The sequence below is a fragment of the Electrona antarctica genome, assembly GCF_951216825.1.
Source record: "Electrona antarctica genome assembly, chromosome: 15".
Lineage (NCBI taxonomy): Eukaryota > Metazoa > Chordata > Actinopteri > Myctophiformes > Myctophidae > Electrona > Electrona antarctica.
In genome coordinates, this window is record NC_136796.1 from 974,883 (window position 1) to 994,695 (window position 19,813).

Below are 19,813 nucleotides of genomic sequence, written 5' to 3' on the forward strand. Positions count from 1 at the left end.
ACCTACTAGGCGATCAAGAAGAAAGAGAATTGTTTCACTCAGGGGAGTAGCATCTCCACAGTAGGGCTTCATGTTGAAACAATACCCTGTCTCAGAATCACACAAAATATAGGATTTTATTCCATATCTGATAGGTTTTTGGGGATTGTACACTCTGAAACTTAGACGCCCCTTCCACAGAAGCGTACCTTCATCAATGCAAATGTTAGTGTTTGGTTGAAACATTTCACGGAATCTGCAGAGTAAGTAATCTAAAACCGGGCGGATCTTGTACAGCCTGTCAGTACCATTGTCTAATGTGCTATCACTGAACTGGAGAAATTTCCATATAAGTTGAAACCTGTTGCGATTCATGGTGTTGTTGAAGTAGGGGCTAGCTAATGATTCATCGCTAGACCAGTACATTTCTATTGTAGGCTTATGAATGATACCAGTGAGAAAAAGGAGCCCTAGGAAGAGTTTTAGTTCATGAACCGTGACAGGTTTCCATGAGTGACATCTTGAATTTGGTACTCTGCCGAATGTTACCGTTTTAGTGAACCTCTTTGCATAGTTGTTAGTCTGATCAACCATGAACTGGAGCAGCTCATCGGTCAGGAATAGCTCAAGAAAGTCAACTGCTGCGTCTGAATCAAGAGCAGCAGCATCGTTGATAAGTCCAGGCTTTGCAGTGAAAGGAATGTCCTCTGGCTGCCAGTTGGTTTTAGACCACTTGGGATCTGCAGCTGGACGACTTCCGCCAGGCTCGTCACCACACTCGCGCTCTGCAGCTGTGCTATGTTCACCTACACCAACATTGTCCGCTTCGCTTCGTTGCTCTGTTGGACCTGAAAATTATAGAAATATACATTATTACCATAAAATACATAATTGTTTTGTGTGGGGTTTTAGCTTTGTAAATGATACAACCATTGAACAAACAGTTCTCCAACAGATATAGGATACAACTGTATTTGTCCACTTGTTTTACAAGCGGATAGCACACCTGTTTTGGTCCAATTCATATTTTCCATTAATTTTGTTCTTACCTGTATTTTCACTGCCAACAGATGGTAATCTAGATGTTGGCCGTGGCTCCTCTGTGTCTGAAATTAAAGAAATGTTATGGTAGTTTTGGTAAATATGATGTACATCAAATCAAATCAATTCACAATTGAGACATTTAGCAGAAGCTCTTATCCAGAGTGACTTACAATGAGCACACATGTAATATATCACATGCAGATATACATAGTTATATAGTACCGATGCATCTAATGTCAAACATAAGCAACATTGTAATCATTAAATATATCATGCATAGATAGATACATATCTCTGTCTGTGTGAAATCCACATAACTTGAGAACCGTTCGCCCCAACAAATTCAAATTCGACACACTCATTCCACACCACCACAGGGAGTGCAGTGCCAGGTGTCGAGTCGAGTCAGGGCCCCTGCCCAGGGTCCATATATGGAGCTGGCCTGTTCTGACATCATTCCGACGTCTGCATAGACTCCATATTTGGGCATGCCTGACAAAGAACTCCATACATGGGCATAAAAGGACACAGACATAATATTTGGGTGGGGCTGGCCCTTTAATTTGACCTGGGGCCAGCTAAGGATAATTGATGATTGGAACCCAAGTAGCTCAGCTGTGGAGGTGGGGACTGGTTTAAAGCAGTTCCCCATGGTTAAGCATGGGAGAGACAAGGGCAAACATTTGTTGAATATGGATGGAAAAGAAGGACAACGGATGGACAAAGGAAAGAACAGAAAGGCGATGGAACATACAAACATAAATGAGAAGTGAGTTACTTTGATAGTTGTAAAAATGCAGATCTACAAGGCATTAGGTGTAATGTAATTCTAATCATGATGTACATTTCAGTTGGAACAAACCAGTGGACACACTGAATCAACAATTAGCGCCCAACTGGACACGTTGAAAATCCTTTTTTTTGTTGTTATGGTCTGATGGTCTTGCGTTACATTCATTGTGGTTTATTTTCATATTGCATTTCGATAGCTATGTACAGTATGGATTGTATTGGTTAAGTGAACAGCTTGTATATGCTCATATGTTGGATGTGTTTTATCTGATTCATGATGCATATTATGTTTTTCTTTATTTTAGTTCTACGTTGATTCATTAATAAAGCAACTTAAAATCATCAGTCAGTCTTCAACCTTATTGGCCAGCTGGGTCCGTTACAGGCATGCATTTCCAACTTCCAGCATCGTTCCAAGTAGGCCAGTGCCCAACGGGAACCGCTGTAGAGGCCCCACCGGCGACGCTCTAGTACAGTATAAATACCGGTACATTAATTTAATTTCATCTCAAACATCAAAAAAATGTATGTCTTCTCACCACTGGCATCAGAAGAACTCATTGGACGCGACTTCCTCATCGGTGTCCACGTCTCATCATCCACGTCTGTGTCTTCCACGTCTGTGTCGGAGGAATCCGAAAGAGTGCGTTCACCCCTTCCCATGGCTTGACCACATGAAATGAGTGCACACACACACCAATTAAAAAAAGCATAATTCATAACCGTTTGCATAGCTGTTTTGCAGTAATGAAGCGGAGTTGTCACAAAACCCCACGACACAACAGTTTGCCTCGGCACACTGTTTGGTAACCGCTGGGCTAGAATAATACATACTGTGTGTAATAATACATCAAATACCGAGATACCGTACATAGTTACCATGCATCTACTGTCATAAATACATTAGGCTACATCACGAATACAATACGTAAAAAATACATTCATCTCATTTCATCTCAACACGATCAAAATGAACTCTTCTACTACTTACTACCAGTATCTAGGAATGGAGTACATCTGCTCGGTGCCCTCATCGGTTTCCATTCTTCATCCGACTCGGCATCTGTGTCGTCGTGTAATCTGAAGGCGTCCGATGCTGCGTGACTGCTTTCGGCGGCTAGACGGTTGTCAACGCGCCTGTCCTGTGGTTCTTCTTTGAAGTCACGCTGGACTGGAACAGGCGTCCGTTGGCCTTGATGAGGACCTTCGGTGAGGTTTCTGTCATGCTGGCCTGGTGCAGGCGTCCGTTGGCCTTGATGAGGACCTTTGGTGAGGTTTCTGTCACGCTGGCATGGTGCAGGCGTCCGTTGGCCTTCTAGAGGACCTGCTGTGACGTTTAAGTCTCGCTGGCCTGGAGGAGTTGCTCGTTGGTCGTTGCTCATACAGGGGAAATCAGTCGACATGCCTGCACGGCCTGGGCTCTGAGAATGGACGACGATACATGATTATTCATTAAATCACCCCCCTCTTTTAACCCATTCATGACGGGAAACCCTATTGGGGTAGTTGTTGACATGTACAGTATATATAGATATATAGAGCACCCAAGTCTGACGTCAATGTCGGTAGAGGGTTTAGGGTTGATTCTACAGATGTATTTTAAATCCTAACAGGTTTTATGTAAAACTTCTGTTGCTATATAAATCAGTGGTTCTTAATCTTTTTCGTGTGAAGGAAATGTATTTGGCCCGCCGACCCCAAGAGAAGAGTTTAAAAAAACAAAAATCACAAAATCGTGTGAAGTGAGGGGCGCTCTCTGTATTTATATAGTCACTTTCTATTCAGTCTACTACTGAAAGTGACTGCATGGAGTCTGTCTCATTTCTCTCCAAAAGCACTTGAATATGAAGGAATATGATTAAAGCTCACACACACCATGATTCACTACCACCCCCCCTAAAAAACTATTTTTTTTGTTGCTGCTCGCCATGCCAATGGCACTCAGTGTCAATGGGTTGGATTGGGGGTCAAATCAGCTAATGATTCCGAAGCACGGCGCTCGCTGCGGCTCACCGCTCCAAGAGATGGGTCAAATGCGGAGAACAAATTTCACTGCGGTAACGTGTGTGACAAATCGTACGACTTTGACTTTGAACAATGTCATTTGAAAATGTATGTATACTGTATACTGCTAAAGATACCTATACTGTTTGCACATTGTGACACTATTACTTTATGGCATTATTACTTTTTATCTATTATCTGGTGTTATACACTGAACTGTGGGTGTATATTATATACAGTACTTATTAAGTGTGCCTTCTTCTCCTTTTGCAAGTTTGATTATGTTTTGTTCAAAGATTGATATAAATGTACTGTGTAGCTAATATTAGAGGCTACATTCCCCCCCCCCCAATGTTACAGCACAATAGGCAATAACATGCACAAATGCGCTCTGTGCATTAATAAAAAAATGGGGAGCGTTGCGTTATTTTCATTCCATTCCATTCATATTCTTCTCTGTTGCCCGTGCATGTTCATTGACGTGTGCGGAGTCTGCGGTGTGTGTGTGTGTGTGTGTGTGTGTGTGTGTGTGTGTTGACGCGCGTGCGGCATCTATCGGATCCAATGACACATGTCGGCGGGCGTGGTCTGGGGCAGAAGAACGCGGAGGCGGAGGCACGCTGCCCGGGCTAGTGTAGGAAGGACTGCTTTGCATTCCGGGTTTGTGTGAACACAAACATTGGCTTGTGATTGGCTGATTGGCTGACCCCATAGCGATGATTTGATTGGCTGAGCACGGAATGGGATGTATGATGATGATACAGAGAGCGCCCCTCACTTCACACGATTTTTGTGTTGTTTTTTTTTAACTCAAATCTATGCTTCTGGGGGTCACTGGAACACAATATTTTGATATGGGGGTCGGCGGGCCAAATACATTTCCTTTACACGAAACAGTTTAAGAACCACCGATTTATATTAGCAACAGAAGTTTTACATTAAACCTATTAGGATTTAAAATACATCTGTAGAATCAATGGGTCTCAGGTCTTAATCGGTTATGGACATGCATGCTGTACCTTCTCCATCGTCTTCTCCAGCCTTTTCTTGGCTTGGAAGTCTTTAAGAAGGTTGCAGAGTGTGTTCTTCAGGAAGTCCGCATCGTCCCCACCCTCAATCTCGAAGCTAGAAATGGTTTTCTAGTAGACGACAGGAGAAACAAGTGAAAATATTATAAGTGGAATCACTTCCAAGTTGGCATTTCATTTATTTGTATTATTTTATTTATTACAACTTTTACAATATCTACATTACGATTATCCAAATTAATTCCTTAATCATTGTGAGATGAAGGATGACTACTTTAAGCAGTCACACCTGGCCTGAGTCAAACTAGAACTGGACTCAGAGCTGGGTGTGGCTGCGCACCTGTTGTGCATGGACTTGATCAAGGCACAACAGGATAAATCAGTCATCTCCACAAACACTCAGGGGAGAGGCTCTGTCCGGACAGTGGAGAACCATCTGCTCTCCTGTGTAAACTAATATTGTGATGCTTTCAAAGTGTTATTCCCTTGACTTGGAGGAATAAAGCTACAAACGTAAGAAAGCTGCCCTGTGTTGTATCCTTCCTTGCCCTGGGTAGTGACTAGTCGGTCACATTTTGGTGCGCAGCCACACCCAGCTCTGAGTCCAGTTCTAGTTTGACTCAGGCCAGGTGTGACTGCTTAAATCAGTCATCCTCCATCTCACAATCATTTTTTACATTTTGGAAATAATAGCTCTTTTGCAATGTGAATTGCCAGCAAATTCTTAATCCTTTTCCTTGTCTTTATGGGCCAACTAACTTCTGAAAGCTGCAGGCTTTTATTGTGAAGGCAAAAGTTTTCTGAATGTTCTCGGTTCTCAAGTTCTCACAGCCTGCATATCTCCGCGCGCTGAAAATAGATGATCTACAACGGACAGCGGACAGCGGACGCGGCGCGTTGTGAGCTTGTAGATCAGCTATTTTCAGCACGGAACACGTTGTACGGCGAAGAATAAATCAGGCATTACTGCGCTTCACTCACTAGTCTGTGGGAGCCTTTTGTTGGCCGTTCAAGGCGATATGATATGGACACATACACATGCCTCCTCAACGCAAAAATAACAAGCTATTGGAAGCTATTTTTCGTGGAACATTATGCTTAATCAAACAACAAGTTTGGGTCGGGAGTTGGGATGTTCTGTGTCTGCTGTCTGCCTGCATGACAGGATCATCATGCAGTTGCGTGCTGCGCACTCCAGTGAAATTGTACGGCTGAGAAAGATGTTAATTTGTGTTGGATAAGGACTTATCTGTGGGTTTTCCGCTAGATATTAAGGACTGTTTAGGGTGTGTTTTGGTGGGGTTTTCGCCTGGAAGGCTCTATGGAAACACTCACTCTTGAACGAAGTTCAACGTGAGAAAGTGACGTTCATTAAACGTTCACAAGCCAGAAATGAACGAGTTCACAATGACGTTCATCAGGCAGAAATACAGTACGTTCAGGTCACGTTCACCCAAAATATGAACGCGTTTGTGAACGATCGTTCTTCGAACGCGTTCAGGGACAACACTGTCCGCCACTGCTTACCAGTAGATCAGAGACGTTGCCAGACTCTGGAGTTCTTACCAGTAGATCAGAGACGTTGCCAGACTCTGGAGTTCTTACCAGTAGATCAGAGACGTTGCCAGACTCTGGAGTTCTTACCAGTAGATCAGAGACGTTGCCAGACTCTGGAGTTCTTACCAGTAGATCAGAGACGTTGCCAGACTCTGGAGTTCTTACCAGTAGATCAGAGACGTTGCCAGACTCTGGAGTTCTTACCAGTAGATCAGAGACGTTGCCAGACTCTGGAGTTCTTACCAGTAGATCAGAGACGTTGCCAGACTCGGGAGTTCTTACCAGTAGATCAGAGACGTTGCCAGACTCTGGAGTTTTCTCAGAGTCAGGGTTCTCTCTTGGGTGACTTTCCGTGTTGTACTGGCCCTAAAAAAAAGAACAGGATGTCATTACAGTGATATGCCACATCAATTAAGACGTCGTTATACGGTCTTTCCTGCAAACTTCTTCAGGCTTAGTTCAAAACTGGCTGACATTGTCACATTTCAAGATGTGTGGACAACCAATCAAAACGCATATGATAATCATTTAATCATTTAACACAATCAGTGCTGGGATTCCTTCAAAATAGAAGCTCTGGGGTGCCGGAAAGACATGGCCGCTTTTACTCTGAACCCCCCACATTTCCACATTTTAGTTAGCCTGACACTCAGAATTTTCATTTCGTTTCACTTCATTATTCAGACTGAAATCCCTGCCCACGGCAGCAGTTTATGGGATGGGTGTCGTCAAAGCGGCAGTCTTCGGTGATTGGTTCATACCAACCAATCAGAATAGTAGGAAAGCAGATGACGTTGTTGTCAATCATGTGGCTATGGCTAACCTGTTTGCTAACCAAACAAACACAGCCAACGAGCGCTACTAGCGGTGAAATATGTCTGATGATGTTTATAAAACCTCTCGTGTCTGTAAAGAAACTATTTATCATACGCCGATTTAATAGCCAGATTGATACTGTGGTGAGTTGCCGCAGTGGGGGCAGCCATGTTTGTTGTCTGACGCTGTTGAGTGACGGGGCTGATGGCCAATCAGCTTACTACTTGGCTACGTAGCTGACACCGTCGTGGGGAGAGACTCCAGACCTGAATCGCCAGAACATATTTTCTTAATGGGCGTGGCTAGTGATTCAGGGCTGGAGCCAGGCTACATTTTAGTGGCATAGGATGAGGCCCTCATGCATGGCTCAGCAAGGCTTTCTTACCGGTTCGTTCATGCATCTCTGAGGTCCATGGATGTCTTGTGTTGTTGGTCCTAGACCTGGTCCCTGGTGATCACCTGCTGGCCCCTCTTGCCTTTAAGAAGGAATAAAGTAATAATAATAAACAGTTGACAAATAACGTACAAACAGATTCTGAAGATGATGAGTTTCATAAAATGATATTGTCTGAGTCGGGTGGGAACTGTTACTTTTCAGGATTCAAATTCAAAAGCAGCAAAAGTAGCAGATCTACAAGCTCAAAATGTGTCGCTACGCACCACATTTCGAACTTGCAGATCTGCTACATTTGGTGCTTTTGTGTGACGCTGTAGTGTGATCAAGTAGGGTGTTACTTTATGAATAAACAGTGAACATACGGAGACTGACGTTAAAGCCCAACCGGCAATCGCGACGACATAAACATTTTCCTGTGTAAGATAGAAATCAGCCTGGTGTACAGAAGACCTATAACTAGACTCCGCCAGATGGGGCAGCAGAGAGTACACAGGGTTCCCCCCCTCCTGCTCCCATCTGAGAACTCTCAGGCAGACTTGATGAACCGGCCACCAAACAGCGGCAGCTAGAGGCGGGATCAAGGCAGGACTGTGTGTGCCTTGATCCCGCCTCTAGCTGCCGCTGATTGGCCAGGCCGTTTGGTGGCCGGTTCATCGACTCTGCCTGAGAGTTCCCAGATGGGAGCAGGAGGGAGGGATCCCTGTGTACTCTCTGCTGCCCCATCTGGCGGAGTCAGGTTACAGAAGACCCTGCTGTCATAGTAATAGAAACAACAACACACCACCAAGTCAATCCAGACTTACATCCCCTTGGCTCTCTCCGTCTCCTCTTCAGCGGCGTCTGAAAAGCTCTTCTTCCTTCTTTTCCCTTCATTCATCTGATCCTCCTCAGACGGCCATTGCAGACGACGTCCGAACGGCTCTGGGACGTCCGACGTTGCTCTGGCACTGTCAGGGAGTCTGCTGGCCATAGGAGGAGCTCTACCGCTGTAGCTAGGCCGCTGTGGGTGAGCGCCAGGGTAGAGCGGTCGATAGGGATTGTCCTCGGAGTGATAAGCCCCGTCTTGACCCTCGCCTCCAGGGTAGGGTCTTTGGTGGGGCTCTGATCTGGCGTTCGAGTAGGGCTCGTCGGGATACCGTCTTTGCCCGAGGTGAGTGTCGATGTCAAAGGGAACCCTTCCATGGGAATCTATCGAAGAACCTCCTGGCTGGTAAGCGCGACTGTGAGGGTCACCTTCTGCGTATGTTGCCCCGTGCGGGTTGTGACCTGGATAGGCTCTTTTGCGAGACCCCGCGGCTTCGGCAGAAGGAGGAACGCGGCCGTGCTCGGCTCCTGTAAACCCCCCGAGGCGATTTTCGCTTCCTGCCGAGGGCTTCCTGTAAAGAGGGGCCTCATTGTGGTAGGTTGGTCCGTGAGTCATCTCCTCCCTAAAATCACGCCTGGTACCACCGTCGGACTCCTGGTGGAAGTTTCTTCTGGACATGTCCTCAGAGTCCATTCCATATTCCCTGTGATAATCGTCACGTCTGTGCAGATGATGCCCCTCGCCTGGATAGGCAGTAGCACCTCTCTCTGCGTCTGCCGACATGTAGCGGTCATTTGTGTGATAGGGCGGCATGTTTGGGTCAGGACGCCCTGAGTGGTGGTGGGGGTACTGCCCTGGATAATCTGTAAAGTCTTGTGACTGAGAGGACACGCCGGAATCCTGAGATGAAGACACGCCGCTAGAATAATCCTGGCCTAGATTGTTCAGGGAAAAATAAAAATAGAAAATTAGTTACACATTCTCATTATGTATACCCCGAACTGCCAAATATATCATTTTAATGACAGGTGTTTTAAGCATTATGTTATGCTTTAGCTATTTAAAAATAGCAGATCTACAAGCTCTATGAGCTTGTAGATTTTAGAAAAATCGTGAAAATGTGGCGCAAATCTTTGAATATGTATTCTTTCAGAGCTTCTGGGGGGTTCCTGGAACAACATATTTTGAGATGGGGGTCGGCGGCCAAATACAGATAGATAATTCTGGGGGTCCTTGACATGAAAAAGGTTGAGCGCCACTGACATAGAAACATAGGTTTTTCAAAAAACGACGACTACAAAAAACTGGATTTAGAAGCCTTTTTTTTAATCGACCTCAGTCAAAAATGGGTTAACAAAGGGTCTGTTGTTTGTCTGTGATTATTTGTAAATTTGTTGAAATAAAATAAAAGTATCTGAATAACAATCCTTACCTTGAAAAACCAATTGATCCTTTAGTTTCTGCCAGGAATTAAAAAAGGGAGAGCATGAAAGTCAAGTCAGTCAGCAGCACTGAACAGCATTATCTGGTAATCTGTCCACATGGTCAAAATGGACAGTTTCCCCACTGATACTAACAGAGACATGGTTATATCACGATGGGAACACCGAACACACATCCCATCGTTTCAGATAACAGTTAACAGCTCATCTGAGGTGTCGTAGAGGCGAAAGACAAGAGTGAATCTACATGAATTTATTTGACCAGCATTCGTAATCTACTGTATTTCCCATGTTAGGCCTTAGCAGTGTATTGACTACATGCAGACCCATGTTAGGCCTTAGCAGTGTATTGACTATATGCAGACCCATGTTAGACCTTAGCAGTGTATTGACTATATGCAGACCCATGTTAGGCCTTAGCAGTGTATTGACTATATGCAGACCCATGTTAGGCCTTAGCAGTGTATTGACTATATGCAGACCCATGTTAGGCCTTAGCAGTGTATTGACTATATGCAGACCCATGTTAGGCCTTAGCAGTGTATTGACTACATGCAGACTGTATTTCCCATGTTAGGCCTTAGCAGTGTATTGACTACATGCAGACTGTATTTCCCATGTTAGGCCTTAGCAGTGTATTGACTACATGCAGACTGTATTTCCCATGTTAGGCCTTAGCAGTGTATTGACTACATGCAGACCCATGTTAGGCCTTAGCAGTGTATTGACTACATGCAGACCCATGTTAGGCCTTAGCAGTGTATTGACTACATGCAGACCCATGTTAGGCCTTAGCAGTGTATTGACTACATGCAGACCCATGTTAGGCCTTAGCAGTGTATTGACTACATGCAGACCCATGTTAGGCCTTAGCAGTGTATTGACTACATGCAGACCCATGTTAGGCCTTAGCAGTGTATTGACTACATGCAGACCCATGTTAGGCCTTAGCAGTGTATTGACTACATGCAGACCCATGTTAGGCCTTAGCAGTGTATTGACTACATGCAGACCGCGGCCTATAGTAATCTACTGTATTTCCCATGTTAGGCCTTAGCAGTGTATTGACTACATGCAGACCGCGGCCTATAGTAATCTACTGTATTTCCCATGTTAGGCCTTAGCAGTGTATTGACTACATGCAGACCGCGGCCTATAGTAATCTACTGTATTTCCCATGTTAGGCCTTAGCAGTGTATTGACTACATGCAGACCGCGGCCTATAGTAATCTACTGTATTTCCCATGTTAGGCCTTAGCAGTGTATTGACTACATGCAGACCGCGGCCTATAGTAATCTACTGTATTTCCCATGTTAGGCCTTAGCAGTGTATTGACTACATGCAGACCGCGGCCTATAGTAATCTACTGTATTTCCCATGTTAGGCCTTAGCAGCGTATTGACTACATGCAGACCGCGGCCTATAGTAATCTACTGTATTTCCCATGTTAGGCCTTAGCAGTGTATTGACTACATGCAGACCCATGTTAGGCCTTAGCAGTGTATTGACTACATGCAGACCATGTTAGGCCTTAGCAGTAGTGATCGACCGATATGGTTTTTGGCCGATATATCCGATCACCGATTAGTGGACAATCAAAAAGCCGATAGCCGATATTATGAACCGATATTAATTTAAGTTAAAAAAAATTTTTTTTACAGTAACATAAATTCCAACACAAGAATTCCTTTAAATGCATTGGAGAATATGTATCGCTTATAAAAAAGGAAGTGCAAGAAGCACCAACATCGTTTCAGTAACACTTCCCCCCCCTCCATCAAATGCAGCTTTTTTTTAAATTCAAGTGCAAACATGTACTGTAGCAGCTGCAGCATATATATAATTGTATCTATCTATCTATCTATGAATGCACCAAGTGTTTGTGTGTTTGTGTGTGTAATTGTCCAGAACCGCCCCAAAAAGGCCTGGGCTCTTGACCAGGCCCATGCCCAGCGTCCATATGGAGCTGGCCTGTTCTGACCTCACAGCACTCCATATTTGGGCATGCCTGACACAGAAGACATAACTCCACAAGCTGGCTGCATATACTCCCTATTTGGGCATGCCTTGCAAAGAACTCCATATATGGGCATAAAAGGGAGACAGACCTGATATCTGGGTGGGGCATTAATTTCCAACTTGCATCGTTCCAAGTAGATCAGTGCCCAATGGGCTGTAGAGGCTCTATGGGCACCGTTCTAGTTTATCAAAATTGGTGATCTACAAGCCCACAGCACATTGCATCATGACATGTTGAGAGCTTGTAGATCTGCTGCCCAAACTCTCCAAAGCCATGTTACCTTGTTTTTACTCCACCACTGAAATTTTCCACTTTCAAGATCACTGGCCACTTTTTAATGCATGTAGAATTTGTTTTTACCATTCATTTTATAGCAATAAAATGGACTATCTCAAAACACTGGCCAACAGTAAAATTATTGGCAACTAAATGAATATAAATTAGAAATGAAGACTGCCAATGCTACTGATTGTTTCATTCTTCATTGGCTTGCAGTTAGTTATTGCATATAGACAAAATGCAATAATCATATTAGGCTGGTCAGGATGGGGGGAAAAAAAAGTTGTGCTTCAGTTGGCTGGCACACACACACACACACACACACACACACACACACGACAGGCAATCAATAGACAACGCGTTACAGCTGTTGTTTGCAGTGTTACGCCAGGGCTCCACCGGACGCGTTGCGTCTCCGTCGCGTCGCGTCAAAAAACGCACCGGTTCAATTTTAATGCACGCGTCGCGTCTCCGTCAACGCGGGCAGTGGAGCCACCCTTCATTGATTAAAAAGGGAACATTCCCTGACGGTGACGGAGACGCGACGCTGACGCGCCTGGTGGAGCCCGGCCGTTAGCAGGCAGCAGCTAGCTTGGCTAACGTAGTTCTACCACTGCTCTCTGTCCCTCTCACGTGTGGATTTTATTTTGGTTAATTGAAGATGAAAACAGCAAAGCTTTTTATGGTTACAAGGTTAGTAGCCTATAATCCTTTCTCCTGCCTGCAGTCAGTGCAGTGGCCCTCTCTCTGACTCCGTGTGTGTGTGTGTGAGAGAGGAGACGTCAGTGCAGAGTGGAGCCGTGTCTACTACTCCACTGGGAGTGGAGCACTGGGAGAGTCAGACACGCAGCTATACATCTCCTTACAACCGTACTCTACCGGATTTTCAATGAAAGTGGTTGTTTCACCATGTTTGCGCATTTATGAGAAATATAATAATCGGCCGTTTTTTTTTCGATTATTTGTTTTTAGCACCGATACCGATATTAATGAAAAACATGAATATCGAAGCCGATAATCGGCCGTGGCCGATTATCGGTCGATCACTACTTAGCAGTGTATTGACTACATGCAGACCCATGTTAGGCCTTAGCAGTGTATTGACTATATGCAGACCATGTTAGGCCTTAGCAGTGTATTGACTATGTGCAGACCGCGGCCGTCTTGCCATTGGAGTTTGGAAGCCCTCAGTAAAGCAACATCCTTCTGCTTCCTGCATTATGTGCAAATTCCAAACAGGTGGTAAGCAGGGCTGTTGAGTGATATCCAACAAGCACTGCCAAACTCAAACACTTAGAAACAAACACTTTGCGGACTGAAAGATTATAATTCAAGCTTTTCGTACAGCTGCGTTGTTGGTGAGTTTAATGTTGTTTAACTTTTCCTCTGCTTTCTACGTTTATAATCGTAGCTAAAGCTAAGAGTACTAAAGGTGCTAACTACGTACATGTTCGTAGACATCATACATCATACATGACGTATGATGTATGACACTTCACAGTGTGTGATTTTGTGTGATTTGTTCCCCTTATTACATAGAAAAATAGTTCTGTACCTGCAAGTGTCCAGGAGTGGTCAGGTGCATTTGGTATGATGAATAACCCCTTATGGTTTCATTGCAGACCTGGAGAGGGAAGAGATTAGAACAAAATAAATAATCAGCATGGTTTCTCTCCACTTGTTATGCATCCCATGGCTCCATTTACACTGGCAGCCAAATCTAGCCTGAATCAGATCTGTGCCACATGCAGATTGGAATCTGATTAAGTCTAAATGCAGACAGGTCACATGGAATCTGATTTTTTTTCCAATGTGACTTAATTGAGCCACATTCAGAGGTGGTTTCAAATCTGATTCAAATCTGATTTCAGGAGATCTGTCTCAGTCTGAATGCAACAACCTGATCTAAAGCAGATTCCATGTGACTTGTTTGCGTTTAGACTTATTTAAACAAATCAGATTCCAATCTGGATGTGGCACAGATCTGATTCAGGCTAGATTTGTCTGCCAGTCTGAACAAAACAGATCTGTGACAGATCCGATCTGGTCACTTGCAAATATGCAACATAAACAAGGCGGAACCAGGGCGGAACAAGGCAGAACGAGCGTGCTGGTTTGTCAGTCAGGGACCAATCAGAAGGCTGACAAATGGTGAATTACATTTTCATCCATAGGTTTATTGCAAAAACATGCTGTTTGGGGGGGGAAATCCGCTATGTTTGCGATAGCGTAGCGTACGTGCGCTATAGAGTGTCGCTGTCCCGCCTCCTACCAGGGCCCAGGAAATGATTCTCCGTTCATTTTCCTCATAGACATTTCAAAAAGTATTTATTTAAAGACCTTTTAAGCCTCATACAAAGCCAACTCTTGTTGTGACAAATCATGACAACAAACACAATTTTTTGGGCCGAACAAATAATTAGAAAGAAGAAAGAAACGGCAGGTTACAACACTTTTTGTTGTTTTTCTTCTTTGTTTGGTCCAAAATATTGTGTTTGTTGTCATGAGTTGTCACGACTCGAGTTGGCTTTGTCCGCGGCGTAACCGTCTTTAAATAAATACTTTTTGAAATGTCTATGGGAAAAATGCATTGGGAATCATTTCCTGGGCCTGGCGTCGTCATGAAAGGGGGCGGGACTGCGACGCTCTATAGCGAGACAGGAGAATTCGACACACGCGTTCCACACCCCCACAGGGAGTGCAGTGCATGTGGCCCCCGGGCCGCCAGTTTGCCCATGTATGGCTTAATTAGAGCAGGGGGTTCTCAATGTTTTTGGCTGGGGAAATACAAAATAAAATTAATGTTTCTTTATTTTATTTTTTATTAATTTCGGGGCCCCCAAAATAATTTGGCGACCCCCCCCGAGGGGTCGTGACCCACGGGTTGAGAACCCCTGGCTTAGAGCAGTGGTTCCCAAACTTTTTTTTATATATATATTTTTATCCCACAATTTTGTAACTCATTTTTTCAGTGTCAATTATCTAATGTAATCCTGGGCGCTACACTTCCTCTGCCAACCTGGGGGGGGCAGCGGACTGTCCTCATGCTTCCTTCTATGCATGAGGAGTCCAAGCTGCTTCTTTTCACCTGACAGGGGGGAGTTTCCCTGGCCGGACGTAGCGCGTGGAAGGAACACGTTATTCCGACCAGTTCCTTTCCCCTCCATCAGGCGCCCCGGCTGGCCAGGGGGAGGCAGTTTTAGTGACCAGGATTACTGCATGTTTTTGTGAGGGTACCTACCCTAGGGTAGGGGTTCACAACTTTTTTGGCTGGGGACCCCCGGGAATGCTTTGGCCATGTCTCAAGTGAAACTAACCGATCTACAAGCACACAACACGTCGCTTCACGCCCAGTTGTGTGCTTGTAGATCGCCTATTTACTACTGAAAAAAAATAATTTAATTTTAATAAAAAGCATTTCTTTTTTTGGGAATGTTTTTTGAATGTGTTGAAATGATAATTATAAGCTAGATGTAGGAAACCAAAAATAAGGTTCCAGACCGCCAGGAACACGCCCAGGGGGCCGGTGTTACATTTTGTCTTCAGACCATGTCAACTCCTAGCCGCAATTTGCAACTCTAGATTTTTTTATAATGGGATGAATCTAGAGTTGCAATACCCTCCATTGACTCCCCACTCATCATTTTGCGTTTGCGATCTGCTTGTCTTAAACGACGTTAAACTCACCAACATTGCAGCTGTAGTCCAAGCTTGAATTATTCTCTTTCAATCTGCAAAGCTTGTTTTTCATAAAAATCCCCCGTAGACATGTTATGAGCTACTTTCTGTCAAGAAGAAGAAATGTTGGAGTTTGAAAGCGCTCGTTTGTATTAAGGGGTCGCGCTGCTGCCTCCTGCATTATGTGCAAATGCGAAACAGATGCATGCAGGGACGTTCAGTGACTTACGACGAGCGCTTCCAAACTCCAGCACTTAGAAAAATAATCACTTGCACAGAATTTCTTGACAGAAAGTAGTTCATAACATGTCTACGGGGGATTTTTATGAAAAACAGGCTTTGCATTTTGAAAGAGAATAATTCAAGCTTGGACTACAGCTGCAATGTTGGTGAGTTTAACGTCGTTTAAGACAAGCAGATCGCAAACGCAAAATGATGAGTGGGGAGTCAATGGAGGGTATTGCAACTCTAGATTCATCCCATTATAAAAAAATCTAGAGTTGCAAATTGCGGCTAGTCAACTCCAGACCGCGTCAACCGTCGCCGTAGAGACGGACCCACAACGGCAGATGTTGTTCACAGCAAAATAATGCGTAGCAGTCCGCGTCAATGCCTGTCTCTTCCCTTTATGTTAATCACAATTCCAAACACATAGCCTACCGATGTGATTCTTGTCTTAAGCGTCGGGCAGGCGTTGTGTGGACCTTAGCCAGGGTTTTTTGTTGTTGTTGACAGTCACGGGAAGAAGGGGTTGTCTGACTTTTCCTGTTTCTCAAATAATACATTAGCTTTTATGAATTATATTCTATTCGCCATTGGAGTATGAGTATGTGTCACGTACATTAACCATGTAGCCCAGCATGTAGTGCGTGAAAATAAACGCATTGATCAATGAAGGAATAAATAAATGTTTCTGACGGGATTCGAACTTGTCCTGTTCTCAGCATAAATTCACCAGTCTGGAGCATAGTCCAATGTACCATTCTACCCACAACGTTTAGTAACCGTAATCACATCATGGAGTATAGAACCAACCATCAACGCACCAAACCTAGGTTAAGTTGAGACCTCAGTCCCCACACTGGTTTACAACATAGCTGTTTATTACCGATTTGTTTCTAAAAGCATCTCTCACCATCATCACCTAAATTCACCTTATAGTCATTATCTATTATACAATTGAAAACATGTACGCAACCCAATACCCAAAGTCACCAGCTACTACGTCACTGACACGCTGGGTGCCGAAGCCGACGCAGGAGCAACACACACTGCAACAACACACTAAGACGTCACAGACTTACCCTCCGCGTCGATCCACGGCTATCTCCTCATGTCGCGCCGCACGCCCACACTCAACACCACCCGCGTAAAAATTGTCATTGCACTGCCACTAAAGCCGGCTCCCGTCCAGACTCACAAACAATATCAATATCAATAATAAACACAAACACGCCACAAGCACCGACACCCCCGCCTAATTTGTTGCCACGTCTATGAAAACAAGCACAGAAAAAATGCCATTCAACACGCTACTTACACACACTACCACTCGCTTACAATTAGGGATGTTGAAAAAAGTTGAAAATCGACTCGATTTTCGACTCGTGCCTTCCGCGACTCAAAAACGTATGAGTCGAAAAATCGTTTTTATTTTATTTTTTATTTTTTTGTAATGGCTTATTATAAAACGTTATAAACTTTACTGTTTCAAATGTTTTCCAAATGGGAGAGGTACGTGTTTGTCTGTGTGACACTGCTGTGCTGCGCTGCAGTTAGAGCGCCATCGTCCAAGGGTGTGGGGTGAAGGGGAAGGGTATCTTAGCAACACTGAATGCTCTGTCCCATTGGTCGTGTGCTCGTATCATGAGCCAATGGCTGCAGCTCTGAGCCCCCAGACCCCAGGTTCGCATCTCATCGCTCACGCTCAAAGACAGGTCCGCTCTGTTCTGAGCTGTGAGCGCTCTTCTCTTCTCGTGAAGAAAGCAGGACAGCGTTGTCAAATAAATCCCGCCGTCATTCATACTGTATTTATTCCCCGACCCGACATTAAAATACGGAACAACGTGCGTCCCGTATCAGTTCATTACGGGACTTGTGACAGGCTGCTGCAGACACTTGAGTTGGGACTAGCTGATAGGATAGCATAGCAGCCGATAGCGCCGCTGCTCCTTCAGTGTCGTTGTTTACAAAATAAAGTTTATTTTTTATTATTGGGCTTTGATCATTGATGCAAATTCTAAACATATGGCTGCAGCTGCAGAAGTTGTGTTGCTTAAAGGAATGCATAGTTGCGTTCTCCTCAACTGCTGCGCAGCAACAACAAAAATAAAATAATGGAAAATAAATAGGAAAAAAAGTCGATCGACTCGTCGATTTGCGGCCTCGATTTATCGATTGGCCAAATATGAGTCGTTTGGCATCCCTACTTACAATACGCGGACCTGGCAACACTACATTCCCTCTCCCATTTGCTCAAAGCCCACCACGTGACCCACACACACACATACCAAAAGCAGAAGAAGAAGAACTACACACCGCACACACTGATTCTAACTTGGACAGTTACAATAATGCAAACACGACCGCGTCGACACCTGGCGTGGTACAAGCGCATATATGGATACGAACAACAACACCAACACTACACGCACACGCGCGCGCTGCAACAACAAACAGCTACATACAGTGTGTGTGTGTGTGTGCGTGCGTGCGTGCGCGGGGGGGATTTTGGATCACCTCGCGATGCAGCGCTAATGGCACTACACTACACAGGGCTCGACAGTGCGACTAGGTACTCGCATTTGCGACTTAAAATATCACCGTGCGAGTTGTAACATTCACTTTGTAGCACCGTTGCGACTACACAATCCGATCTTTAAAGCTACAAGTTGCGCAGTTTACATCCAAAAGAATGTGTCACTCTCTCGGTTCTGCACCGCTGCTGGAGAAGTATAGCACTGTCGAAGGCAGCGCAACTAATCCCCCCCCACACCCCAGAGAGGGAGGAGAGAGAAGAGAGCGAGAGAGAGAGAGAGCACACACGTCTTCACCCCAGCGAGGGAGGGAGACAGAGAGAAAGGGAGAGAGATAGAGAAAGACAGAGCTTTCCAGTCCTTACATTTTTTCTCACATTGTTTTCTTAGCTTTGTGACTGACCAATGAGAAGCAGATTGTATTGTCTGCAAAGGAACTATGTGTCTGTCACAAATAAAAGTTCTGTCCTGCAAGCCCATGTCATGTCAACACAGACAAGGCAGCTGTGCGCGCGGTGAGTCCTGCAAATTATATTGACCCAATATTATTTTGTACAACCTAGCAAAGCATAAGATATGATGGTTTGGACAATAGGCTGGTCTCTCTTTTTACAAGACATAAGCCATTGCATACAGGTTCTCAACCTTTTTAATTTCAAGGACCCCCATAACTCTGAGAGTAAAACCAAATGGACCCATAACAGTCCCATTTGATTCCATTTGTACAGTATCAGAGTTAAAAGTTATAAAAGAGTCCATTTGGTTCCATTTGTACACTCTCAGAGTTACAGACCTATAGGGTCCACTTGGTTCCATTTGTACACTCTCAGAGTTACAGACCTATAATGGGTCCATTTGGAACCCCCTCAAGGAACCATGAGGGTCCCTGGATCACACCTTTGGGAGCCACTGCTTTAAATAAATACATAACTAATATAGAGCATATTTGATCAATTTATTGTTAGGCTATAGATTATTTTGACATCTGAATTTAACAGAACCGCCCACGCACGACACATGCACATGCACGACGTGCACGCGCATGTGCACATCCACATGCACGCGCGCATGTGTCCTCTTTTTGGTAATTCAGAATATGGTATGCCTACACAGTTAAAATAATGCAAACACGAAAATTGCGCGAACGACTGCGTCGACACCTGGCGTGGAACAAACGGGACGAACCGAGGCGCATATATGGATAAGAACAACAAC

General features: G+C 44.5%; 1 protein-coding gene across 1 annotated transcript in view; it reads right to left on the reverse strand.

Moving 5' to 3' along the window:
• Positions 1-19,813, reverse strand: part of LOC306938222 (uncharacterized protein) — a gene marked incomplete at its 3' end in the record, with an annotated part of 62,940 nt that overhangs the window by 15,191 nt on the left and 27,936 nt on the right. The window contains exons 8-9 of the mRNA XM_079522286.1: positions 2,807-3,236; positions 2,355-2,480 (exon numbers count right to left, since the gene is read on the reverse strand). Coding sequence (XP_079378412.1) covers positions 2,355-2,480; positions 2,807-3,236 — 556 coding nt within the window. The remainder of the gene's footprint in view (positions 1-2,354; positions 2,481-2,806; positions 3,237-19,813) is intronic.